Below are 27,205 nucleotides of genomic sequence, written 5' to 3' on the forward strand. Positions count from 1 at the left end.
TTTTCAAACTCTTGGGTTATGTATAGTGATGATGATCATGGCCAACCCCCCCCCCCCACACACACACACACACATACTCAACTGCATGTTAGGAGGTTACTTCTCCAACTCAGTGCATAAACATTACAAAAATATAAAAATAGCTAGTCACAGCTGACGCCAAGCAAATAATGACCGAGTACAGTTTTTGTAATCACACAATTATCATCTAGGTCTAGATTTGGAGGCTGAACACAAAGAAAACTGATGATGTTGCTAAGTTACCAATGAATGTATTTGATAAATCCAAATTACATGCAGAGAAAGATCAGTTACAAAAACCATTACATTGTTCTGTACTAAAATGTTACACTTTAAACATTTCCAATTGCGCAACAATAATAAAAGATTGAGAGGAATTTTATTTAAAAGTTCAGGGAAGCTAACAGGATTTAACATACTACCCAATCCAAATCACATTTGCATAATATACCCAATTCCCCCAAATTTACCTATGCACCCTCTACCCCACAAACTATCCTCAGCCTCACTTAACTAATAAATACTTTCCTTATAAACGTTCTCATTTAGCTTTTTAAAACAGATTTGATGGGCAAGTAGGTAATCTACAGAATAACATTATTTCAGGACACCAAATGTAGTTGGGAGAGGGTGGCCCCACACGTTCAATCTTCGGTTACATTTCCTTCAAAGGGTGTCTGAATTGCTTTAATTGCCTAGGAAAATCCAAGCCTAAGGAAAACCGAGAAACTTGGCAGTCGTCACGAGAGTGAAGTAGGTAATCCAGAAACTAGAGTCATACCAATGACCTGTGTGTCTAGTTTGTAACAGGAGGCTTTCCTGCTGTGAAACTGACCAAATGACAGTGTGTGAGCACACTCCTCCAGCCATGTTCCTGTGAATGGTGTTACTTACTTTCTTTCCAGCAGTGTTTGTAACTGCTAGGAATGAACACATGTGTTTGGTTTGTTTTTTTTGCAACTCAAGCAATCCCCTCTGGCTTCAGTTTCCTATGAGGGTTATTATTGTTTTAAATCATTTTATTGGGGCTCATACAACTCTTATCACAATCTACACATACAACAATTGTGTACAGCACACGTATACATTCGTTACCCCCTATGAGGGTTATTTATGTGGGCATGTTATTTTCTAAAGAATGTGGTAGTTCTTTAGGATTAAATGGCTAGATGATTTCAAATATTTATCCAATTGGTTAACATGCTTATAATTGGGCTTTCCCCCCACCCTTTCTGTAAATATTCAAAACCACAAGGGTTAAATCTGATGGTCATAGTAAGTTACACATGGAATTTCTCTTTAATGCTACATCCAAATAAATCTGTTTTATGAAAGCAGCAAAAAATCAATTTGAAGTTCAGTTCATTGGGAAATGCTTCTAAAATCACCAATCAAAATTAATCAACAGAAAGAAAAATAGTGTCTTAAAATATAATGAATTTGCATGTACTAATATTACCATAAAGAACCCATACCAGATATAAACGTAGGTTTTCAGATTGAGTTTTTGTTTTCCTTAAAAAAAAAAAAAGTACTTCATGATACAGGCACAGCCGCATCTAAATCAAATCTGGTACATTCATCACAAGATACAAACTTCCTTTAACAACATAGCACAAGAAATGGTCTCGAAAACTCTGAAAAGGCTTGATTTAACTTGTGTGGTGGTGGGGAATGATTTTCCTTGAGTGATGAAATCAATGTAAATTATGTAATTTGGATTGAGGTCAGTGTAACACCTGGAATTTACAACCTGCTAGCAGAAGTACCAGCTGCTAATGTTTATATTATACATAAGTTAACTGATATTAAACTATGCCATTGTTGGTGCTAATCTGCTTATCAAGGCAATGCTCTGGAGACAAAGTCTTCGCACAAACAGGGGGCACGCAGGCTTCATTATGATGTGCTCCACAACAATCCTCAATTCATTAAACAAGGTCCTGTAAGACAAAATTGTTTGATTTCAGAAACACAGGGAAAAAGCAGGATCATACCAGGAAATCATTTCCCAGGACCATTAAAAAACTTAAAGAAATCAATAGAAGATACTTTCGAAGGAACACACACTGAAATCTTCAAAATCAACATTTGTGTCATTTGGGGGTGGAAAAGTTTATTTAACAAAAGCATTTAATAAATGGCTATCTCTGAGATTATGAGTAGATTTCTGATTCCTTCTTGAGCAGAATCCTACATTCTCATACTTAATTTAGGCAGATTAATCTAGCTCTGAAGAAAAGAGAAAATTATAAACATGGGCAATCCCAGCCATGTCCTGAAAGTAAACATACCTCCCACAGCTTCCCTCATCTGTAAAGTAGGAGTGCGCACTGTACCACCAAGATGCAGTGTAAATGGGGCACTTAAATATATATATATATATATACACACACACATACATACATACACACACACACACATTGTATAGCAGAAGTTCAAGAAAAATAAAACTGGCTCTTTTTCAGCCTTCAGTCCAGTTTCTCATTCTAACATTCATAGACCTCCACAATCTGCGACCAACCTAATTTTCTGTTCCTCCTCCTGCAGCTGCTGCTGTGAGCCCCACCTTATAGCTATGCTAGGTATTTATTCCAAAAGCAGGCTGTAGACTTTCCTCCTGTACTATATGCCTATCAAAGTACTTTATTATAGTCCTTGCTTACTGTAACCATCACACATACATTGTACAGACTGGTATAGACCAGATCAATATATTCAACTGTAAATTCTAAGTGGTTTGGAGGATGATCAAGGGTAATTATTACTGCTCACAGATCATCTCCTGAACTGATTCAAGACCTCTGACACTGCCATTGAGTCAATTCCAATTTACAGCGACACTGTCTCCAATTTCGAAGGCTGTAATCTTGGCAGGAGCAGCTAGTAGGTTTGAACCACAGACATTGTGGTTAAGGGCCAAACATGTAACCCACTACATCTCAGAGCTCCTTTCCAAGAACCTACTCCTGTATAAAGACAATTCCTGTGCCTTCTCTATCCCGGCAGTTCTCAATCTGTGGGTACTGACCCCTTTGGGGGGTCAAACGACCCTTTCACAGGGGTCGCTCGAATTCATAACAGTAGCACAATTACAGTGATGAAGTAGCAATGAAAATAATTTCATGGTTGGGGGGGGGGGGGTCACCACAACATGAGGAACTGTATGGAAGGATTACAGCACTAGGAAGGTTGAGAACCTCTGCACTATCCTGTTACCTTGCGGGGAGTAAATCTACCATATATTTCAAAAATACGTAAGCTGTATCTGATTATATTCTCTCTCTCTCTCTCTCTCTCTCTCTCTCTCTCTCTCTCTCTCTCTCTCTCACACACACACACACACACACACACACACAAATGGTAGAAATTTGAAAAGACCTATTTTCCTAGAAACCTCATCTCTCCTGTATCTTCTATCTCAGTGATAAAGCACCTTTCCCCACAGAAACCCAAGGTCTTTTTAATCTCAATCTTCACGAAGTCCTCAGATTCCGTGCCGCCTACCTTTCAAATGTACCCTTTCTTCCCTTTACCTCTGAATTAGTTGACTGCTCATAGGGCTATGATTCCCAGGGTTAGCAGTTGGAAACCACCAGAGGATCCTAGGAGAAAGGCAGGCTTTCTACGCCCACAGAGTTCCTGTCCATGCAGATGGATCCTGGGCTCCTACTTAGCTCTAGCCCCAAGCCAATCCAAGAACAGTTCTGATAACATGACGCTGCTTGACACTCACCTTCATGAAATAATCACTGAGGTAAAGGGTGCTACAGCAAAGTGTGGTGAAGAAAGCAGATGGTGCCTGGCTATCAATCAGAAGAGTGTCTGGGGTGTTAAAGGCTTGTATTTTAACAAGTGGCCATCTAAGCGAGTAGTCAACTAAGTCCACATGGAAGGAGCACACCAGCGTGTGTGGTCCAAAGAGGAAAATAACAAAATTCAAATACGACCAAGAGAAAAGCATCCGAGCTAAAATTAAGAGCACCTAGTTGGTGAAGGCTACTGAGGGCAGTGCGCGGCCAAAACCCATCTGCAGAGTAACTAGCTAGATTCTACGTTGCTGCCGGCCCCCGCTAGCCACAGAAAGGTCTCGGACAGTCTTACTATCAGACATCATTGTAATTGAGTATGCTGGATCACACTTGGTACTTGGTCAGCTGACCGCCCTATGGGTCCAAGCTGAATTTGTTCTACGTGCATGTCCCATGACAAACATTTCTTCCCTGGCTTTTAAAATATTGAGTGGTCTTTTCTTACTCATTGTTCATATTTTTATCTTTATATTATTATTATTATTTTATCCTTACCATCTTATTGCGCTTTTGTTTTTTATTGTTTTTGTTGGGTTTCCCAGTTTGGAAGCACAGAAGGAGTGGATGCATAGACATAACAACGGATGCAAGGGTTTCTAGGATATGTAGGGGTGGAGAGTGGGATATAGGGAGGATGGGGGCATTTCAGGAGTACAGAATAAAAGTGGGAGGGGGAAGGAGCACTAGACCCGATTGTGATTACACAACTCATTTGACCATGGGTGAGTGTGTGGGGGGGAGGGTTCGGTTCTAAAATTGGTGTGGTTATCATTGTATAGTTCTTGATATGAAATGTGGATGAGTACCCATAAAAAAAAAAAAGAAGAAAGAAAGATACAAAAGAGCTACTGTTGGGAAGCCCACAAGGGTAGTTTTCCTCTAGGGCTGCTGAGTGTTGGCGCTGACTCGATGGCAGTGGGTTGAGTCAATTACCTTCAGTAGACTGCTGTAGGAGCCTTTAAAGTGGTCTATGTTTTCCTCCGCTTGAGGAGGCTATAGCTATCTACCTGTGATATATCTGTACATCAGATTTCATCATTCCCAACCTTCCACCAGGCTGATACCTGGAAGGCTTCTCCTACATCTAAATAAGAGTCAAACCTACTTTCCCAACTCAGATCTTGACATGCATTTCCTAAACTTTAGCAACGCATAATCACCTCGACTTTGGAGTCAACCATGTGGACACTTGAGCCGTGAGTGTACGCCGTACAAAGGAGGAACCGAGAAAACATTTTTTTGAGCAGATGAATCTGGAGAACATTAGCTGAATGAAGTAAGTCCACCACAAGAGAACAAACGCCGTGTCTACAGAGTTATGAAAAGAACAGCTACAAACACACTGAAGGCTCCAGGCCTGGAGGAAGAGGAGGGAGGTGATGGGACCGGCAATGCCACAGGTGAGTGAAGTGAGCACAGCGGGGCCAAGGTGAAAGAAGGCACTAAGAAAGAGGTGCACAAGAAAGCGAGCGGGCCATGTCTCGAGTGGATGCTACAATTCTTCACAAGAGTGCCCGACACCCCCCAGAGTGTGTCCGTAGTTACAGAAGATAAACATACATGGAAGTATACGGTACACGCGACTAAGTGCACATGCACGTACAGGGCTATCTATAGTCACGTACATATACATGCTTGTATGTACTGCCCATGTACCCAAATTCAAAAGAACTTTAAAAGTTCATGGAAAAAAATCCACTATCTTTTCATTTTTTTCCAATTAGCAATAATCGTGCCTCTGATAAGCCTCACTAGCTACGATATTTGCCACTGCGCAAAGCTATGTTTTATTTTCTACCATCTTTTTATTCCATTTTTACGTGAACTTTTTGAAGTCCTCTTCTACATAATAGGTACATCGGGAGCTTTGTTAACAAAGGCTTCTTAAACATTCACACGTTTTACTGGGGGAAAAGACTTAGAACCCCATTTTGGGGGGCCTATGTAGTTAACATAACAGCTCAAAAAGATATTGTTCTATATCAGTGTTTTTGAAAGTTGGTGATACTGTACCCTGCGGGTGCGGGGTGTGGGGAGAAAGGGAGACATGCTGCTAAAGCAGATTTTATCCTGCATTCAGGACTAGAGTATAAAAGTTTTTAATTGCCAAGGGGGAAATGAATACTTTTTTTTATTGCTACAAAAATCACAGAAACCTTTGCTAAACCCGAATATAAAATTATATGATGCCATTATTCCTCAACATATACGCCATCTAGGTCTACACACTTCTAAAGGCAGTGTCTCCATTTCTTTATTATTATTTAATTACTTTTGTTTGATTGTTTCCATTTCTCTAACCCTTCCACAAAGAATTGTACACACTTCAATTTACACCACATCAAAATGGCAGTTTTGGCTTTTGGCAATTGATTCAAATCGTACCCTTTTAAAATGTATTTTAAATTTGGAAAACAAGAAGTCTGCAGGGGTGATATCAGGGCTGAGGGTGAATGGGGTACAGTTTCGCAATGAAATTCTCATAGGACAGCAATGAATAATTTTTTTTCTCTTCTACATCCTAGTTTGGAGATTAATGTCAGTAAAGGCTTGGGAGCAGCTGTCTCAGAAACAACTATCGTTCTTGACTCATGTGGAGTAAAAGAGAACAAAGAAAGAGGACAAGGAAGACCATCTTGCAAAGGCTGTTGCAACTAATATTGTCTCAAAACTCTATTGTATTATAGAAAATATAGTTTTATAAGTTTGATGCTCTCCCACTGTTATATTAAAATGTATCCTTTGGGGGCACGTTTAAAAATGTTTACTAATACTCATTTTGTTATCTTAATTCATTAAAAAAAATTAACCCATCCTTTTGCTTCCATTCTATTGACCATTTGCAAACATGTATTTTTGCTCATAAATGAGAACTGTGAGAGGAGGAAAAGGGGGTGCAGAGCACAAAAAGCAACTCTGCTAATGATTACACATTCCAGAAGGGAGACCCGAGGGGATGTCTGAAATGAATACATCGACAAAAGAACACAAAAATTCATGGAAGCCAGTTAAAAATGTACATTTCTTAGCTACCAGAGGCTAATTAGGGGCCCTGACGAGTTGGCTACAGTCTGAAAGGTCAGCAGTTCAAAACCACCAGCTCCTCTGAGGGAGAAAGATGGGACTTTCTACTGACGTAAGCGCTTAGTCTCCGAAACACACAGGGCAGTTCTACCTTCTCCTACAGGGTCACTATGAGTTGGCACTGACTCAATGGAAGGGAGGCCTCTTTTTCTTTTGAGAGGTTCATGAAGAACTTTTGTCCACCTGAAGAAATTACTAAATTACTCTAAATAAAAACAAATTCAGGGGAAAAGATGTTGTCTAACAGAGCACAAAGATCCCTTTAAAAATAAATCATCAGAACTGCATAGAAGGAAAAAAACAAAGAACTGAAGAGTCTTATTACTTTTAAATACCATTTCACTTCATCTCTGTTGGTAAATAAGTTCCTTCATGTGGCCTTTCACCTTGGCTCTCTGGAAAAACAACTAGGGATCATTTCTGCCTATCCTCAGGATTTACCTCAGCCCTAGTTCTCTATCATCAAGGGCGAGCTGTTTTTGTCCAGGGTGTCTGACAGCTCATGGGTAAGATACAAGCAGCTTTGGTGGTATTGTTGGGTAAGCACTGTACCGATAACCATGAGGGTGGCAGTTCAACCTGCTCTAGGGGAGAAAGATGAGGCTACTTAGTCCCATGAACACTTACATCCTTGGGAACCTGCAGAAAGTGGTTATGGGTCAGAATCAACTTAGAGCAGTGGGAATGGGTATTTGGAAGGAGTCGTGGTGGCTCATTGGGTTAAGTATGAGACTGGTAATCACAAGGGCAGCAGTTCAAATCTGTTAGCCAATCCTCAGGAGACAGCCTCGGAAACCCCAGGGAGCTGCATTACTCGGTCCTATGTGAGTCTGGATCGATGGCAGTGGGTCTGGTTTGGTGTGTGTGTGTATACACATACAGTGTATGTGTATATATATACAGTGAGATTTAGCTGTGTACACACACACACACACACACACACACACAGCTAATCACACATGAAGTTTTCAGACAGTAGCAGAAAAACAGAGAAGCAGAAAGAGGGGAAGAAAGGAACACCCAAAGAGAGCCGAGACACTACCTACAGCGACGGCTCATAAGGATTCCGGGGCCGAGTACATGGTGATAGAAGGCAGGGCCATCTGCCCGGAAGGGCCAAGCATAGCATGAATGAATAGGGCTGAGAGGAGGCTTGAGCAGCCAGGATCTGAGAGTGCTGTCCCCTAAGGAAAAAGGGAGACTTCTCTGTATGCTTCCGAATGTGATCCCAAGCTGTACTGTTGCTTCCTTAATAAACAGCTTTAATTGTGGCCACAGCAATGGAAGAGGACATGGGAGGGGAGCTAGTGTCAGAATGGGTAAGGAGGTACTCTGTCCTCCAGCTCATAGGGATCAACAGGGCTGGCTACTGGTCATTCGTCCGCCTGAAGTTAAACAGGTCTGATGTCACTGCTACTTTACAACACCCTTTCTCCTGGTACTGACTCACACAGACTGTAAGGCAGGGTGAACTGCCCTGGTAGGCTTTGAGACTGGAACCCTATGCAAGTAGAAAGACCAGTTTTTCTCCTGCAAGAGCAGCTGGTGGTTTCAAACGGCAGACCTTGCGGTCAGCAGCGCAATGCAGAACCACACTGCCACCAGAATCCCTCCTACAACACTCCACCAGTGAAGACATTTAAATGTAAATAATTTACCTAGAATTAAACACCTGCTAAATGATGAGCCAGCATTCAAATTCAGTACTTTTTACGTCCTATTGTTAAAATATAATAGGGACCATCCCAATGCACTAATTGGATTTGGGACTAAATTCTTATATAGGTGATGAATTTATTTTAAAGTTAATGGAAAGAACAAGTTATGAAAATCCAGCTATTTATGTTCATTTTACCCTTCACTTTTAAGCTACGAGTGCCTAATTTATTATTTATTAATTTCAACGAGTTCCTGGAATACTACAGTAATCCACTGTTCTTTTCTTCAATCTGTTTTATGTAAATCAGAAGAAAATTCTTGTCCTATCAAAAACAATTATTCTTTTCAAATACCTAAAAGATAAAGTCCACACTTCTTATCCTGAGATTCAAGAAGTTTTATGATAGGGCCCCAGTATACTTTCCTAATTTTAAGCAAGTAATACAAAATTCAAAAAACTCTCCATTACAGTGTAACAGGGACAAAGATGAGGCTTTTTACTCCTGTGACCATTTCGTCTCGCAACCCCCAGGGCGAGTTCGACTGTGCTGTAGGGCTGCTGAGTTAGCGGGAAGTGACTCGATGGCAGTGAGAATAGTTAGCCCTGCAACGTGGCATGTTTCGACTTGCGCCTCCTGTCTCCCTACCTATAATCCTTTTCCCTGTTCTTGCTGTCGATTCAGAAACTTTCATCTTTTCCAGAACAAATCTCTATTTTTGTGAATCCTTTCCGGGCTCTCCCGGCTCACTGATTTCTCCCTCTTGTAACTCACCCTAGTACTGAAACGATCACGGGAACATGCTGCCATCACCCCTGCACTGATGAACTCTTCTCCACCCACACCCTGTGACACCCCCTGCCACGACACCCCGCTTTGACGAAGAAAGTTCCGGAGAGTGTGGTTTATTATTTCTTACACATCTTTAAAAGGCCCTTACCAACCCTAAGTAGTGCCCAGTCCTAGAACTTGAATTTGTTGAAACAGTGTTTCCTTTTCAAGTCTAACCAATGAGCTGAACAGCTCCTACAAGGCCCAAACACTGGTATTTTCACTATTCTCTGGAGCAATGAAGTAAATTTAAGTGAGCTGTCAGCTTACCGGCAATAGGGATTCCTCCGAGAGGAGTAGCGAAGAGTGAGAAATCTGTAGTATATAAAGGGTTGGAGTAAACTTCCTTGACCGCTGAAAGAAACAAAATCAAGACAAAGGGATGTATCATACGCAGACTCCCAGAAGTTATAAGGCAATTCAATTGGAGACAATGTGTGTCGTTATTCAATGAATGGTCATAATAACATCTCTCACATATAGCCCATGAGTTATTCTTAAAAAGGGAGATACAATGTGAATATGCTAGGTGACCAGGAAGTAACAAAGTTACTGTGTAAGAATATTGTATCACAACTTGGAGAAAAAAACTGCATACAAAATTATAATTATAACTATATAATTATAATTAAGACTTTAATGGGAATAAATATATTAAAATGCTAGGGATGGTTTTAAGGGTTATTTTACTTCCTAAATTATGATATTATTTTCAAAATAAAACACAATTATAACTTTATCATTAAACCAATGCTTCATTCATTTCCCCCAATAAATTTGGCAAATCCTTATCTTTTTATATTGAAAAAGTAAATATAAAAATATAATGCAACAATAGAAAATACAAATGTAAGAGAATATTCACAGAAACATCAGGTTCCCATCATTTTACTTAACCCTTCCTCAAGGTTATAGCTGTCTCTAATACAGTCTTCCAGAAATGTACACACTATGTGCATATAAAGACTAGCATCTAGAGTGCTCACTCTAAGAAGGGGGTGTCATTATAATCATCTCTTAAATATTAAGAAACTAGGTAGATGGACATATGCCCTTAAACCACATATCCTGCATCCCAAAACATAAGCATGCTCTACACAGTTCTCCATCAACTCTTTAACTTGTTATACCTGAAGATCATCCCACACAACACAAACTGTTTTATTATTTTTTAATTCGGATACTGTTTTTCATGCAGGTACCATTAAAGAGATCACTACTAATGAATATATAGGATTATTCAACTATAATCATAAAGCTACAAGGCTCACCCTTTCATCTACTCCATACATATGCAAGTGTATATAGGATAAAATCGTTACATTTCTGTTCATTTGTAAATACAGACCTCTGGGTGTTATGGTAAAAGACCCATCCATAGAACTTGATCTAATATTGTAGGGTTAGATTAGGCCTCTAGCAAATAAGAAATACTAAAGATTTAAGATTATGACTTTTAATTTGGTTATATCCAAGTGGCACACATAGAGCATTAATAGTTTTTCTTTCCTATTAGGGACTGAGTAAAACTTATAACAAATATTTTAGAGTAACAAATTTATTTATTTAAATGTTTCTGGCAAATTTCTTCTTTACAATAACTTTGGGAATTAAAATAATAAATTTAGGTACATTAAGTTTTCAAATAAAACATTAAGTTGCAAAACTGAGTTAATATACCAATGTTATCAAAACAGTGCTCCAAGAAAAAATTCACGGTTCCAAACACAGCTTTGTGTTAAGTTGCAGGGCATCCCAATGCTTCCCTAGTATGATCTTAAACTGATTTATGAGAATATACATTATTTTGCTTAGAAAACAGAGACTGGAGGTTTCAAATGTGGACTCAATCATATCCACTAATAAACTAGCTTTGACATCTATCATTTCAGCTTTCACTCAGTTACAAACAAAACACTGACTCTGCTGTGACCTGAAACAACCCAAGAAACTGAAAATATGATCAAGAGAATGAGGGCAAAACATTGAAAAAATAATTGTTGATAGGCAGCACTGGGATGACCCTACGTACAACCTTATTCATAAGGTGTTCAGGTCTCCACCCCCAGAAACGGACCATCTAGCCCTTCTTCCTCTGCTGTTTAGTCTGGAGCACTGGTTCTCAACCTTCCTTAACGCTGCCACCCTTTAATACAGTTCCTCATGTGGTGCTGCCCTCCGCAACCGTAAAATTATTTTCATAGCTACTTCATAACTGTCATTTTGCTACTGTTATGAATCAGGCGACCCCTGGGAAAGGGTCGTTTGACCCCCAAAGGGGCCGCAAGCCACAGGTTGAGAACCGCTGCTCTGGGGCCTCCGCAGAAACACGTTCCCCAAGGGTAACCTTGCTGGTATTTGAAAGACCCATGGCGTAGCTGCCAGCATCATAGTAACACACAGGCTAACAGCCTGGCAGATAAGTGGCAGTTTAAATAATTGGAGAAATTAAAACACGTTTCTGTGTCAGACTAAGCTAACGAGAGACAGGTTAAAAAGCTGTGTAAACCAAGAGGAGGAAAGAGGAATGCTGATCTTCTCATTTCCCCTGGATGACATTCAACTTCTAAGTACCTCCAGTTTGAAGAGAGGAGAAGCCTTACTAACGTGCAGTCTGGGTTAACGTATCAGCGTTGGGAAGCTGATAAATATAGCGGCAGCGGTGCTCATATCCCAGCATCCAATCTCACAGCTTCGGATTTTTAGGAGACTACCTATTTTAAAACACTACTAGTTTTGTAAGTAAGGGGTTAAAAGATCAGAAGGTTCAGTTAATGGCCAAGTCAACTAGAATACAAGTCCCCAAGCGAACCGTACCTCCTGGCAACCCTCTAGGTCAGGGTAGAACTGCTCGAACTCCAGAGACTGCTAACGCTGACAGGGGTAGAAAGATTAGTCTCTTTCTGGGAGCAGGTGGTGATTTCAAACTGCCAACCTGTGGTTAGCAGTTCACTGCATCACTAGGGTCGCTGGGAGTTGGAATCGATTCTCTGGCAATGAGTTACTTCCTTTTGGTTTTGGAACAACCGGTAAAAAGTTTTTATGTTGTAACATACCACAACTTTATTTTAGATTTTATATATATCTAGTTTTGAACCCCACAACTCAAGCAGCAAGTGGTGGTCCTGGCACTATAGAACAATTCTATAAAATTTTGCTATTTACTTGATTAGATTTTTTTATGCGCCCCCAATAAAATTGGGGGGAAAAAGACTGCCAAAGAAAAGAGTAACGTCAGGAGTGTGGGGTGGAAAGAGGGAACAGACTAGAAGGATCTACTTATAACCTCCTCCCTGGGGGGCGGCCAGCGGAGAAGCGGGTGAAGGGAGACATCGGATGGTGTAAGATATGACAAAATAATAATAATTTATAAATTATCAAGGGCTCATGGGAGAGGGGTTAAAAATAAGGAGCTAATATCAAGGGCTCAAGTAGAAAGCAAATGTCTTGAGAATGATGAGGGAAACAAATGTACAAATGTGCTGACACAATGGCTGGCGGGCTGGATTGTGCTAAGGTTCACTGGCCATGACAAGCAGGGCCCACGGACCTTAGCAGTCACCTACGTGCTATTATCTACACTGTCTGCGCTTAGTAATCAGTCTCTCAAAGGAAGTGTGTTTTTTATTCTTACCTAAAAAGCATAAAAACTGTAGCAGGCATCAAGAAAATTTCGTTACAAGCAATGAATTTCAGAATATTCTGTTGATTAGCACTTAGTTTATCCAAGACAGATCTCAGCAGAGGCAAACTATTTGAACCCTTTGCCTAAAACAAAAGAAAACAAGCATTAAACAATTATTTCTGATGACTCAATTATTATTCTTTAAAAAAATAACATACATCAAAAAGCCAATATTTGGAAATGATGATAAAACTAAGGGCTAAACAATATGCTTTCCTGCATTATTATATCTTGTATAATTGAAGAAATAAGAAAAACAACTTTAGAAGTTCTTTGCATATTTAGGTGTTTTCTTTTTCTAAAGATTATGATTATTGGAAAAAACTCCTAAAGGCCAACAAATGATCCTTGAACTAAAAAAAAAAAGAAAAGATTATGATTATTTCACAAAAATGCTAGTTATGTCTTTCCAAACATAATAAAATCTATTTAAAATATCTGTGATTTTTTAGCTAAGGGTAGAAACTAGAGAGTTCAATTACTACTGTAACCAAAGAATTAAGTACAGGGTCGGTTCCAATTATATACAATATAACAAAAAACTGCCCAATCACGTACCATCTTCACAATCATTCCTAAGTTTGGGCCCATTACTAAAGCACTGTATCAACCCATCTCCTTGAGGATCTTTCTCGTTCTTGATGACTTGATGGCCAGGGCAGTGAATTATTTAATGTGATCTTTCTACCCAAAATCTCTTCCTCCCATGAAAGGATCTTTCCCATGCATGGGACTAGTGAGGAGAAGAGACTGATGGCATCCAGTTGTCACTGAGAACAGAAGTACCTGGAATGCCATTCGACTGTGTATAAAATGAGCCGCCCTCAGAAGCAGGAGGAGGGATCTCATTACCAGTAAGAGCCCGGAGCGGAATGGAAGCTCTGGACCGGAGATTCCTGCGCAGTGAGCCTTCTGGATCCAAAAGACAGCTGTAACATCAGAAGAGGAGCAGCAGGCCAAGCAGGGAACACAGTGGTGGTAGGAGAGCCTTCACGTGAGCAAGGCAAGCTTGTGGAGCAGGGTGCCTCGGGCACTGTGGGGAAGCGGGCCTTGCTGGCGCTTAGTGCCTTTAGGCCGAGGCTTTGAGGGGTGCAATGTCCACTCCCCTTCCCCCCTTTGGGCATTTACTAGCAGACCTGAAGGAACTTTTCAATATGCGCTTCTAGACAGCCATCCTGAACATCTCTCACTGACATTACAACTTGTTAACTCTCTTTAATCATGAATTATGTGAGTTCTGTGTAGACATTGCAATGGATATTAGACCCCAGAGAAGTAAACTAGAGAACATTAATTAACACAACATACTTAGATTTCTTGGCTAATGCTTCTTTGGGCACTGGTTGTGGTTCCATGTAATATTAATCCTGGACAATTTCAAACTTTGAGTGCAATATAAATATTGTCCAATAATTTTCTCATTTTGTCAGGTTGTCTTTCTTTGGATTGGGCACAAATATCGATTTCTTCCAGTTGGCTTGCCAGTCAGCTGTCTTCCAAATTCTTGGCACACACAGCCAAGTCAGTACTTTCAGACTGCACCTATTTGCTGAAATACCTTATTACAGTACCAGCAATTCCAGCAGGCTTGTTTTTTAACAATGCCTTCCTCAATGCAACTTGGACTCCTTCCTTCTCCATCACTTGCTATCCCGTGAATGGTTAAATGTTAATCAATTCTTTGGAGTTTTGTTTTGGACATTTTATTGTGGATCAATGTTTACAGAGCATGTTAGTTTCCCACTCAACAACTTATACACATTTTGTTTCATGACCATTGCAAGTCACTCAATGTGATAGCACTCTTCTCCCTTCCAGGTCCCTCATCTCCCCTACCCCCTTCCTGAGGCCCCTTCCTGCCTCAGAACTTTGTCTGAGGAGAGATGCTGCCTTTCTGATCCCTTAGGGTGGACTTCTGTAGAGCATGTTCCTCATGTGCCCTTTACAGGCCTATGTGTTGCATGGCTCAGGGGTGGTCTCTCTTAGTGGTTCCAGTTCCAAGTTTGAGGAATGGCTAACAGCTAGTTTGGAGGATTCCACCAGTCTCTATCAGACCAGTAAGTCCGCTCTTTCCTATGACTTTGAATTTTGTTCTGTCTTTTCCTGCCACTCTCCCAGGACCTCCTATTACCTCAATCAAAGTCAGTAGTGGTAGGCAGGCTCCATCTAGTTCATCTGGTCTTAGGCTAGAGGAAGTCATGGTCCATTAATCATTTGGTCTACTTGCTTCCATAACGTGTTTGACTGTCTTCATTCTACTTTGCTCTAAATGAGCAAAGACTCAATAACTTTATCTTACATGGCCACTTCCAAGCTTTTAAAACCGGTCACTACTCACCAAAGTACAATGTCTTGTCTGTACGATGTTGACCAATGGACCTAGATGTCCTTCTAAGGCTATCAAACAATTCTTTTTGCTTTGGTGACTGAATTTTACCTTCTTTTGAGGCCTCCGTCATTATTCAATACTTTGTTCCAGAATTCTTCAATAATACTGTGATTCCAAGTTTTTCTTTGGTTCTTTCAGTTTGAGACCTATTATTGAGCATCTTCTTCCCTGTCAGGTCTCTAACTCCAATCTTTGCACATTTGACTATAAGACTTTGACTTCTAGAACTACCCTTTGACGTTTTCTGTTCAGCTTTTACGTCCTCGTTTCTTCCATTTCCTTTAGCTCAGTATTTCTCAAATTGGGTGATACTCACTGCCTGGGGTGGTGGTGGCTAGAATGGCCCCAAAACAAAACCAAACTCACTGCCATCAAGGTGATGCTGATTCAGGGTGACTCTATAGGGCCGGATAGAAATACTCTGTGAGCTTCCAAGGCTTTAAGACTTTACAGCAGAACCCTGTCTTTTTTCCTCAAAGCAGCTGGTTTGGAACTATTGATATTGTGGATAAAAGCTTGTGCATATGTGTTTGACACAATGGATATATGTATGGATTGTGATAAGAATTGTACAAATCCCCAATAAAATGATTTTTAAAAAAAAGCTCAACACATAACCTATATGCCACCAAGGCTCCTTGAAATGATCCAGAGGTCTGGAAAATGAGATAACTCCACTTTATCCTTCATTTGGGGCTATAGTACACAAGTATTTAGATGCCAGAGAGGTGTAAAGAATTTTTTTTTTTCCTGAAAAGGGGACAGAAAGCCTATTTAAGTTTGGGAACCTGTTCTACCTGCTTTACGTTCAAAAACAAGTTTCAGATTATCTACTGACATCTAGCTTGGTCTTTTCTTTCCTTCCTGTCCTTTGAATTCCCTTTGATTTCTTCATGTTATGCTTGATATTATTCCACTCATTAGATCTTTTGGTCATTAGTATTCAATGTATCAAATCTATTCCTGATAAGGGATCTAATCAGGTGAGATAATGCTCAAGGTGAGATATGCTCAAAGTGAGATATGCTCAAGGTGGGCTGTGGACTTGTTTTCATTTCTTTAGTTTCATCTTAAACTTGCATGAGCTACAGTCAGACCCCCATCCCTTCCTTCTCCTGACTGATGATACTGAGATTCTCCATAGTCCTTCCCCACGTCTGTAGTCCACATACATCATCACAGCTGTTCCTCTATTTAGGTTGTTCAAAAAGGCTTTTACAATGAACGAGTCTTAGCCCATTGCAATCAAGTGGACTCCCAACTCCTTCTATATAGCAGCAGTTCTCAACCTGAGGGTTATGACCCCTTTTGGGGGGCAAATGACCCTTTCACAGGGGTCACCCAATTCATAACAGTAGCAAAATTACAGTTATGAAGTAGCAATGAAAATAATTTTTGGTTGGGGTCACCACAATATGAGGAGCTGAATTAAAAGGTCGCAGCATTAGGAAGGTTGAGAACCACTGCTATAAAGGGTTTCCAAGAATGTAAATCTGGATGGGAGTAGCTTCATCTTTCTCCTGTGGCACATGCAGTCAGCGGGTTTGAGCCACCAATCTTCCAGTTCTCAACCAATGCTTACTCTACAGCACCACCAAGGTTCCTGAATATGAAAGTCGTCAGCCCTGCAGCATTTATCGTGTGAAATCTAGTATTATTTCTATCACGAAGGCCACATTTAGTCCTTTGTTTCCAAATTTCACATTCTAGTCATCAATGACTGCATATTTGATTTAATTTCAGACTGCAAAAGTTGGTAGAAATCTTCAGTTTCTTCATCTATGCCTTACTGATTGGTGTGCAAATTTGAATGAGTCTACAATAGGCTTTCATGTTGTTGTTAGGTGCTATTGAGCTGGTTCTGACCCAAAGCAACCATACACACAGTCAGAACAAAGCCCAGTCTTGTGCCATCCTCACAATTGTTCCTGTTTGATCCCATTGTTGCAGCCACTGTGTCACTCCATCTCCTGGAGGGCCTGCCTCTCTTTCGCTGTCCCTCCACTCTACCACGCCTGAGGACTTTCTCCAGGGACTGGTTTCTCCTGACAGTATGTCCTCTAAGGAGCACTCCGGCTGGATTTCTTCCAAGACGGATCAGTTTGTCCTTTTAGCAATCTATGGTACTTTCAATATTCTTCTCCAGCACCACCATTCCAATGCATCAGTGCTTGAATGTTACAACCCAGCAACAGGGAGGGAAAGTGTCGGAGTGTAGTAGCTCTGAATATTATACAAAATATTCACTACCCCCTACTTTATTATTATAACTGAAAATAAATGGACAAAAACCTCTAGCAATAAACCTAATGAATTTAAAAGAAATGATTAAAATAATAGACTTAGTACAAATATCAATGCGGTCTAATAGACAGTTCTTAATATAATTCTCTACCTATAAAATGTACTTTTTAATGAAACCTCAACAATAAGAAATTTCAAACTACATTTCAGAAATCACCAATAATTTAGAGCAAAGTTGTAACAGAGTAACCTTTTATGAAGAAAGATGAAATACCTCTGTATTCTCAAACTTACATCCACTATCCAGAAATAAAGGGGGTAAGCATGATTTTACTTACATCAAGGACCTTTTTAGTATATGTAGCAGCATGGAGCAAAGAGAACAACAAGACTGGGAATATACTCACTGGAGAAGGTAGTTAAGGAAAACGTTTGAAACTCATCATCAATCATGCTGTCAAACAACCTACATATTGTACAGATCTGAAATAACATCTGTTAAAACAAGCTTAGTGTAATGGTTTTGGTTTTAGATATATTTTATAACTAAACGAAAATCTGTTATCTGTAAGAACTTGAATCCTTTAAGTTCCTATTCCATTTTCTAAAGTCCTCAAAATTCCAACGAAAAGAATCAAGTATCAAGTTTTGTTTTTGCTTTCTTCATTTATTTTTATAGGTTAGTAAAACATGGAAGTATTTGCTAAGGTATGGGCAATTTCAAAGGTTTAAATAAGATCACTCTTAATCCATAAGCAGCCATGCAGGCCATCAAAGGCCCTTCAAAGACCAAGAGTTATTTTGTTTTGCTTTCACCAATTTCAACTGCTGATCAGGAGACTGAGGTTTACAGTATTGTTTCCAACAGTTCCTCCATTAACAATCTTTTAAGATACAGTACCTACCAAAGTGTTAGAATATGTTCTCAACATATACAAATAAAAGACATGTGTACCCAGGAGCTCTTGGAGGCTGGCAGTAATACCTAGAAATTGCATCTAATGAAAAACTCTGCCACCTCTTAAACTGAACTTCAAATTGTGACACCTATGCAGACTTGCAGACTGCCTCAATGAAAGCAGCGCTGTGGGCGACGAGAAACAAAACCGTCAACTCCTACTTGGGGTGATTAGGCTCCTTCCTGGCTCTGCTCTCAGCAACCTCATTTCCCTAGCCCAAATTTCAGCCCATGTCCAACCAGTGGGCAGACCCAAGGCAGAGGCTTGAGTCCTTAACCTGTAACATTCTGGGGGTCTCAAATCTTTGAGCCTCACAATCTTAATTTTCAATGTCACCGCTAAAATGTTTATAAAAGATAAGGGGTGAAAAGTCTTCATGAAAAGTCTTCAATCTAAACCCCGAAGAAACAGTCAATTAGAGCAAGGACAACATGACACCTTTTTAAGAGCAAAGATCGGAACGCAATTTGAACGGCTACTTTGCACCCACCTTTATTTGGATACCCAAGCTGTCTTAGGAATTAGATTAGCATTGTTTGCCAATTACTGGTTTATGTTATTTTTCACCACTATTTTAGCCCTAGAAAAATTTAGGAAATATGTAATCTTCAATTTTCAACATTCCCCTGAGAAAAACCAACACCAAACTCACTGCCACCGAGTCAAAAGTGACTCATAACCCTGTCGTATACGACACGGTAAAACTGCCCCGTGAGTTTCTGAGATTATAACTTTTTGGGATTAGAAAGTCCTGTCTTTCTCCCTCAGAGCTGCTGGTTGTTTCGAACTCCAACCTTGCGGATCACCCAAAACGTAACTGCTACGCCACAAGAGCTCCTTCTCATGAGAAATGGGCCAACAAATTAGCAATTGCAGAAGAAAGGTAGGCAGGCTTCCTTCGCCAGTTACAAATCTCATTAGGAATCAACTCCAGATTAAACTGGAGAACTGACAGAGCACCTGCTCTGGGCTCAGCACTGAGCTAGACTTACCCACAAGCAAGCCAACAAACGGAAAGGCCCTGCCACCAAGGAATTCCAACTCCACAGCACTGAGTAGACCGGAGACTGTTCCCTCTTTCCGAGAGCAGAAAGGCGTTTACGACCAGTCACTAACCCATCGCAGTTCAGTAGATCCCAACTCATAACTGATCCTCTACGGGTTTCCCCAAGACCATTTCATCCTTCTCCCAAGGAGCAGCTGGTGAGTTTGAACCTCCAACTCTGATGCACCCAGCTTGTTCTGTAGTCATCATCTAGAAACAAATGCTATCATTTCTACTTTTCTCATCCAAGAACTTTTAAACTACTAGAGTTGAACCAATATCCTCTATGTAACTTTCTCCTGCTTCTCCGAGGGGCAGCACTGTGAATAGTGGTGAATGTGGCTGACTACAGCAGATTGCACGACAGCAATCTCTGGTGAGTGTTACAAAAATCACCTGTGACTTCTAACGGAAAACCCCTAACGAATAGAAATTGTTAATGGGACATACGGAGCTGTGCCCTGAAACAAAAATTGTATCCTACAATTCGAAGTCACTTCTAGAGCTTAGGAAAGCAAGCACTTCAAGCGGAATCACCCTATGCATTCACACTACACTACGCTACACACGCACGCTTTGCCTTAGTAGGGACAGAAATATTCTTATTATTCACTAACTATAGCCTTAGGCTGCTAGCCAAATATCAGTGGTCTGAACCACCAACAGCTCAGCTCCATGGGGAAGAGACGTGGCAGTCGCTTTGGCAAATACTATGCAGCAAACACCATTCACTGCCATTGAGCCAATCTCCGCGAGAGAAGGCGTCCTCAACACTCTCCGACAGCCCCAACAAACCTATGGGGCAGTTAATTCCAGTCTCCCTTACAGGAATGTTGGCCCTAAATCCACTGGATGGCAAGCTTTCTTTTGTGTTTGCTTTTAGCCATCTAGACCTTGGCTGTATTACTAGTGTGGTATCCACTGGGTATGCTATTTTAAACTTTTTGAGACTCTACTCTATCAATAGCATGAAGCTCGAAATTATTTTCTCCGTGTTGCAAGGATAAAATAATATGTCAAGTTCCCACATATTGGAAAATGAGAGCTCAAGAAATTGCAGTTTCTCCCTATCTCTTCTCCTTGCCCAAACATCTATCTAAAAGCTGGTACCCTGTGAACATAGGCATGCAGCAATATTTGAGTCTTGCAGAGAAATCTGATGGTTTCTTTCTACTATGCTCACGGGTAGCTGTGCCAAACACTCATGGACTCTGAGGGTAGCACGTCACACTCTCCGGTAGGGCGCCTCATTGCAGAACAGTCAAGTTTCAGAAATGCTGAAACTAATGCTCTATAGTTAACAAAGCACATTAACCAATCAAAGGTCCCAGTAAAGAAACCTAGTCAGTGCTTAACTCAGAGCATCTTCAAACCTACTAACTACATGACCTCACCCTTTCCCCTCCTCTTTGGGAGTAAACTCAAAATTCACGGCCATGGAACTGACTCCAACTCATAGGGGTCCTGTCGGGTAGTACTACCCCGTGAGTTTCTGAGTGTCACTCTTCACAGGAGTAAAAGCCCGTCTTTCTCCTGTGGGGCGGCCAGTGGTTCAAACTGCTGACCTTGTCGTTGTCAGCAGCCCAATGCATATCAAACACGCTACCATGTCCCTTTACCATCCCGTAACACGTTTTAAAGATAGTTACACCTTCAAATTCCAAGATTTTTACTCGAAAACTCCAATTCCTTTCTGATGTATGATTATCTCAGTCTCTGGTTCTGTAATTTTTTTCTTTTTACTTCTATTTGTTTTCAGCTCAATAGAGTTAACAAAAGAGAGGCAATTGATCTCCCTGTCAAGTAGGGCTTCACACTGGTTGCTTTGGAGAGCAAATCAACCAGAACAGTCTCAAACCTTCAAACTGTGAGTGACCCCAAACAGTAACCACGACGGGAAAAGTATGGGTTACAGCTCCAGAATGCAAGACTCCGAAGAGAACCCCCGCGGAGCCTTCCTGGAACCGGATGCACGAGGCTGGATCAGTGAGCTCCTTCAAAGCCCGGGGCCAACTGCCAGCTCAGGGCAGGGCACTCGAGACCTGACAGGCACGAGACTGGCCTGTTACGTGACGTGTGTGTTCCCCTTATGTTCTACGTAGGGGGGAGACTGATCTGCAGTTTTTTTCCTGGCCAGGTTATTGTTTTAGTTCACGCAAACTTAGTTCTGGTTTCACTTCCTTGGCCAGATTCCACAGGGCATAACCAATATGAAGCCCTGCTCTCCAGCAAAAAGACACCTGACCATTTACCCAGTCAGAGAAAACCTTACGTAGAATATGAAGCCCGACCGAAAATATCCATTGCAGTGTAAGGGAAATCCAGTTGAAAATTCCCAAATCAGTGGTGCAATGTTTAGACCACACATTTCTAATGAAAACAATCCTCGTACTAAATGTGCCTTCATCTAAATGCAAGCAAACCCACCAACGAAGCTGGGCTTCCCAGAAGGCCCTCATTGCTGGATCCTTCCAATGGCGAAAAGTAGTAGCCCAAGGACCTCTCCTATTTGTTTAGTAGGCCGTCTCCTTGGAAACGTGTTACAAAGGATACTTGTCACTGGGTAGGAGTTGACAAAGATGAGGGAATACAGCAGGTAGTGGCAGCTGTCCTCTAACAAAGCCTGGGCCAGGAACACTCGGCTGAGCTGGAAGTGCGGCAGTCGCTGGTGCAGCCGAAGGGCACTGGTAAGAGCATTTGCCAGCAAAGCGCGTTGGTAAAAGCTTGCCGCTTCGTGCAACCTGCAAATTACCAGAGGAAAGGTTACCATGCCTCGTCCTCCTTTGTGAATTGCATCATAATTGCACAACAACTAAATCTATTACTTTATTAGCCAAGAGGGAAAACAATTTACTTGCGCCTACTCTCCCTTCTTAGAAGCATCACTTTATACAGGAGGGCTTCATACAAATTCATGGGACAGGGGGACGGGACAGACAGAATTCAAAGAAAATGCAATTCTTCTGCTAGCTTTCTGAGTCCCTCTCAGACACACCCAAATGAATTTTAGAAAGCTATTCTTCGTGGCAAGTTTTTAAAAATTTACTTACAGAAATGTAAAAATCATGAATTCATCTCATCCCAATTCATACATTTTCCCATGATTTTTAATGTCTTATTGGTTGTCGTTAAGATACAAGAAATTCCACCAGTTCATAATAACTACTACCTTTAAGTGCAGGATTGAGGGGATTCCAAGTTTGTGGGGAAATTCTTATATCTTTTAATCTCATTTTCCACTAACTTTTTGAAGCCCCCTGAGATTTTCCCCTGAACAACTAACAATTGAACATGTCAGGTAGCTCCAGGGCATGCCATAGAAATGAAATGAAGTGAAGAAGGGTCCATCAAAGGCGGAAGGAGGGATGATACATACCCAAGAAGCGGCAAGACAAACAAGGCCGAGCAGTACACTGTGAACAAGCGAGAGAGCCACATTGCTGTGTCCAGCTTATTGGTCATCATAAATTGCTACATTGAAAAAGAAAAATATAGTGGTAACACAATCACATTTCAAGAATAAAGATTACAGTGTGATCCCTAATTCTCAGCATTTTGATGATGCTACAGTTGTTTCTTTTCTAGAGAAAACTCTCAATTAATTCCTTCGTGTCTATGCTCACCAACAAGTCCACACTCAACAGCTTGGGTATGGAAAACATGAAAGACTTTAGCAGCAAAACATCCAGTTGAGATTTTACAATACACTAGGACAGCAAAAGCCTAGACAAAAATTTAACTAAAACTGTCGGTATCCCTTCAACACTTACGATACTGGCTTCATAAACTTCAAAAGAGCATTCAATAAGAATTGCTCTCCAGAGAACTCTCTGCCTATTCTTAGAAAAAAATAATATTTGAATACATAGGTCTCAGATCTAGGTAAGAAAGTTTCACAAAAAGTTCACGTGGGTTAAATCAACATCACACACTAGAAATGTGAAAAGCACGGCGATGCTCACTCAGTGTCGAGCCCATCAGCTCTGGATGATCGGCCTTGTACAAACCAACACAAGATGCTCAAAATAGTCTTCATCCCTTCAGGCTCCCAAGCCTTACCCAGAGCTGGTTGCACTAGATGAAATTTTTATTTACCACTTCCTTCTCCATCAGATTTTCTATTACAAACTTTCTTTGCTATCTTTTCCCAAAGAATGCATCCATTACTACCAAAGCTGTAACTTAAAAAAATGTCTTTCTCATTCAAGATTTCTTAGATTCATGTTACAAACTCATATAATTTTCCCCTCAGAGCTACATAATCCTTATACCAGCGACTCATCCGAACATAAGCAGAAAGCAAACCAAAATTTCACAAAGCACTACTCTATAGAGAGCCCTGGGGCCCGGAGGGGCTATGTGTCAGCGCTATCCTCCAAGCCCACCTTCGAAATCGCCTGCAGCTCATCGGGGGAAGAGCCAGGGTCTCTACTCCTGCGGAGAGTTACTCTCTCAGAAACTCACAAGGGCTTGTCTACCCTGTCCTGCAGGGTCATCATGAATGAGTATTGATTTGATTACAGTGAGTTTGGTTTGGTTATACTTGCTATTATGATGTGAAATGACTTTGATATTTACTATTTTATTTCATTTTTTTTAATGGCTGTGGTATACTGAACTGATTTCAGAACTCAGTAATAAATTGTAACCTGGAGTCTACAAACATGCTCTAAGGTAGAGTCTAAGCAATCTAACTTCATGATCTTTTGGGGTATGGGGGATAAAGACATGTGCATAAAACTCAAACCAAAATCACTGCTATTGATCAAGTCGATGCTCAGAGTAGAACTGGCCTAGGAGTTTCTGAGACTGTAGCTCTTCATGGGAGTAGGAAGCCTTGGTTTTGAACTGCTGACCTTGTAGTTAGCAGCCCAAGGCATGATCACTACTACTGGAGCTCCATACACAAAGACCACGCAAAAAAATTTGAAAGAGAAAAATTCAAGTACATTTTAAACTTCAAGGATGTTGCGTGGTATGCCTTTCCTCAGGATATGCGGGCCATTTTAGAAATGTAAAACACATCTATGGTTTATTCTAACCACAGCTGACCATTATAAAACACACAGCTGACCATTATAAAACAATAATCACACTCACTCCCATTGAGTAAATTCCAACTTACAGTGCCTTTAAGGCCTCAGTTCTCAACCTGTGGGTCATGACCCCCTTTCACAGCGGTTGCCCAATTCATAACAGTAGCAAAATTACAGTTATGAAGCAGCAACGAAAACAGTTTTATGGTTGGGGAGTCACCACCACATGAAGAACGGCATTAAAGGGTGGCAGCATTAGGAAGGTTGAGAACCACTGCTCTAAGGGAAGAGAACTGCTCGTAAGGGTTTCTGAGCCTATAATTCTTTCTAAAAGTAGAAAGTCTGTATGGGACTAGGAAGTCCATCTTTCTCCCACAGACCAGCTCAGTGGTTCTGAATCGCTGACCTCATGGTTGGCAAGCCCAATGTGTAACCCACTATGCCATGAAAACTCACAGCCATGGAGCCGATGCTGACTCATAGCAACCCTACAGGGCAGCCGAACTGTCTAGGTGGGTTGATAAGACTGCATCTCTTTATAGGAATAGAAAGGCCCACCTTTTTTCAGGATCCTAAATGTAAGTCATCAGTCAGAATCAAGTGGATGAATCTTGACGACCATGCTCAGTTCACACTGCAGCCTAAAATGTAGTTGCAAGCATTCTCCTCTCAACCTAATTGTTTGGGGAGTCCACTTTCTTGACACAGCTTTGTAGTCTGCACTTTTCTCAGTGGGTATTTTATTTATACTGGAAGACTGACAAGCCCAACTACTGATGGTATTCAACAGTAAGGGCAGAATACACTTATAGTAACATATAGAATCCAGGTAAAACTGACAAAAAATACCAATGGATATTTGCGTGAAAAATTGAGGAACAAAACATTCGGAGTCTCAAAAGTCACAGAATCCTTTTTAAGTACAAAGGGGAAAGGTACTTTGACAGAATCTGGTGGATCAAATGATTAAACTTAACACCTCCAATCTGTGACATAAAATGCTTCCTGATGGGCATTTATCCTGTATGTGTGTGTGTGTGTGTGTGTGTGAGAGAGAGAGAGAGAGAGAGAGAGAGAGAGAGAGAGAGAGAGAGAGAGAGAGAAGGGGGCAGAGAGAAGGAAGGAAAGATGGTTAATCTAATCTAATCATGGCGGGTAGGATAATCAGATAAATTGCAATGTAAGGCCCATTTTTTCAACAAAACAGGCTTAGGCTCTAAAAATGCCAATTATCATGATAAAAGAACAGAGGGGTGGGAACACTGCTGTAGATGAAGAGACTAAAGTGAAGTAAGAGCAAGGCATGCTGTTTCTGATTGGTTGCTTTAGGAGGCTGCGGGAAAAGTCGCTTTAGGGACAATTGAAGAAATTTGAAAATGTAATCGTGGCACTGTCATGTAGAACACTTTAGTATCTATGGGTGAAATATGAGGCACACAGCGAACGCTCACGTGGCTCCACAAGAAAAAAAAGCGTGCCTAGAGAGATGTTTCAAAATGTCAAAAAGATGTTTTTAAAGTGATCTCGCAATCAGCACACACTTGGGGTACAAATAACTAGATGTCTACTGATCAGAGTCGTAAAAGCAAAACAAGAAACACAAAGGCATTGTGGTATTTTCCTTCATAAAGAACTTGTCACAAAGGAATAAAAGGGAAAAGAAAGAGCGCTACTCTCCCTTAGCAGTTTCCGTAGCGTGGCAAGCACGTGTTGAAGGAATGTGTGTCACTAGTCTACCTCGGTGCCAATACCGACCTTTGAGCCTAAGACAATAGGGGAACCAGGGGAGAGAGGAAGGCCCAGCTTCCACCGCACACAGGTGAGGGCCACCTGCTCCAGGCCGATCCTCGGTTGCTTAGGAAACGGACGCTTGTAGCTCCCTCTCCATTTTACCCCCAATCTCCCCTCTCCTCACCTGCACCCCTCCATCACTAATCCCGAGCCTGAAGACAGCGAATTTCCGGAGAGCCTAAGGACCCGCTCGTAGCCCTCCCTGACCCTTCCGATTCCCAGGAAGTCAAGCCAGGCGACCCTGCCCACGCACTTACCACTGCGCCTGCCCCTTGGGGGCCATTCGGGGCCGTTTCAGCCATGGGGGAGTCACACACGGGTCTGGGACGCCGCGATCGCAAAGAGAGGGGGGAAAACGAGATCAGTCGTCAGCGCCGAGTCTACAGCCCCAGTAACCAGCTCCTCTGCCCCATGCCACAGGCCGCCGCGCCCGCCCCGAACTGAGTCTCCGGGGGCAAAGTCTCGCCCGCCGAGCTGCAGCGGACGACCCAAGGGTCACCACCTGCGGCCGAGAAGTACCTGTCCGCCACAGCCCGAGCCCAGCTGGACTTCCAGAAAGAGCGAGGGCCAAGGTGGAGCTTCTGAGGAAAGCCCCACAATGCCGACCCTAAGCTGCCGGGTCCAGGTTGTTGCAGAACCCGGAAGTTCTC

At 41.4% G+C, this 27,205-nt stretch overlaps 1 protein-coding gene, 1 long non-coding RNA gene and 1 pseudogene across 2 annotated transcripts in view; 1 reads left to right on the forward strand and 2 right to left on the reverse strand.

Moving 5' to 3' along the window:
- Positions 1 to 6,640, forward strand: part of LOC142442919 (uncharacterized) — a 32,537-nt gene extending 25,897 nt beyond the window's left edge. The window contains exons 3-4 of the long non-coding RNA XR_012783489.1: positions 4,980 to 5,233; positions 6,359 to 6,640. This is a non-coding gene — a long non-coding RNA (uncharacterized LOC142442919). The remainder of the gene's footprint in view (positions 1 to 4,979; positions 5,234 to 6,358) is intronic.
- On the reverse strand, positions 1 to 27,205 carry TMEM33 (transmembrane protein 33). Its single transcript, XM_075544384.1, has 8 exons — positions 27,075 to 27,205; positions 26,813 to 26,876; positions 23,105 to 23,199; positions 22,282 to 22,469; positions 18,063 to 18,130; positions 13,041 to 13,174; positions 9,677 to 9,760; positions 1 to 1,964 (listed from the first exon to the last, which is right to left on the reverse strand). The coding sequence occupies exons 2-8, from the start codon at positions 26,855 to 26,857 to the stop codon at positions 1,835 to 1,837; spliced, it is 744 nt and encodes a 247-aa protein (XP_075400499.1). The 5' UTR covers positions 26,858 to 26,876; positions 27,075 to 27,205; the 3' UTR covers positions 1 to 1,834.
- On the reverse strand, positions 5,494 to 5,615 carry LOC142443952 (U4 spliceosomal RNA; annotated as a pseudogene).

The sequence above is a fragment of the Tenrec ecaudatus genome, chromosome 3 (genome assembly GCF_050624435.1).
Source record: "Tenrec ecaudatus isolate mTenEca1 chromosome 3, mTenEca1.hap1, whole genome shotgun sequence".
In the NCBI taxonomy this organism is placed as follows: domain Eukaryota; kingdom Metazoa; phylum Chordata; class Mammalia; order Afrosoricida; family Tenrecidae; genus Tenrec; species Tenrec ecaudatus.

What these genes read in the sequence shown, in the direction of transcription:
- TMEM33 (XM_075544384.1), bottom strand. Translation starts at nt 26,857, where the DNA reads ATGGCTGAAACGGCCCCGAATGGCCCCCAAGGGGCAGGCGCAGTG. An exon ending in CAACTCCTACCCAGTGACAA is followed by an intron (nt 18,131 to 22,281) that starts GTATCCTTTGTA and finishes TACCTTCTCCAG; the next exon opens with TGAGTATATTCCCAGTCTTG. An exon ending in CGGAGGAATCCCTATTGCCG is followed by an intron (nt 1,965 to 9,676) that starts GTAAGCTGACAG and finishes TTTGTCTTACAG; the next exon opens with GACCTTGTTTAATGAATTGA.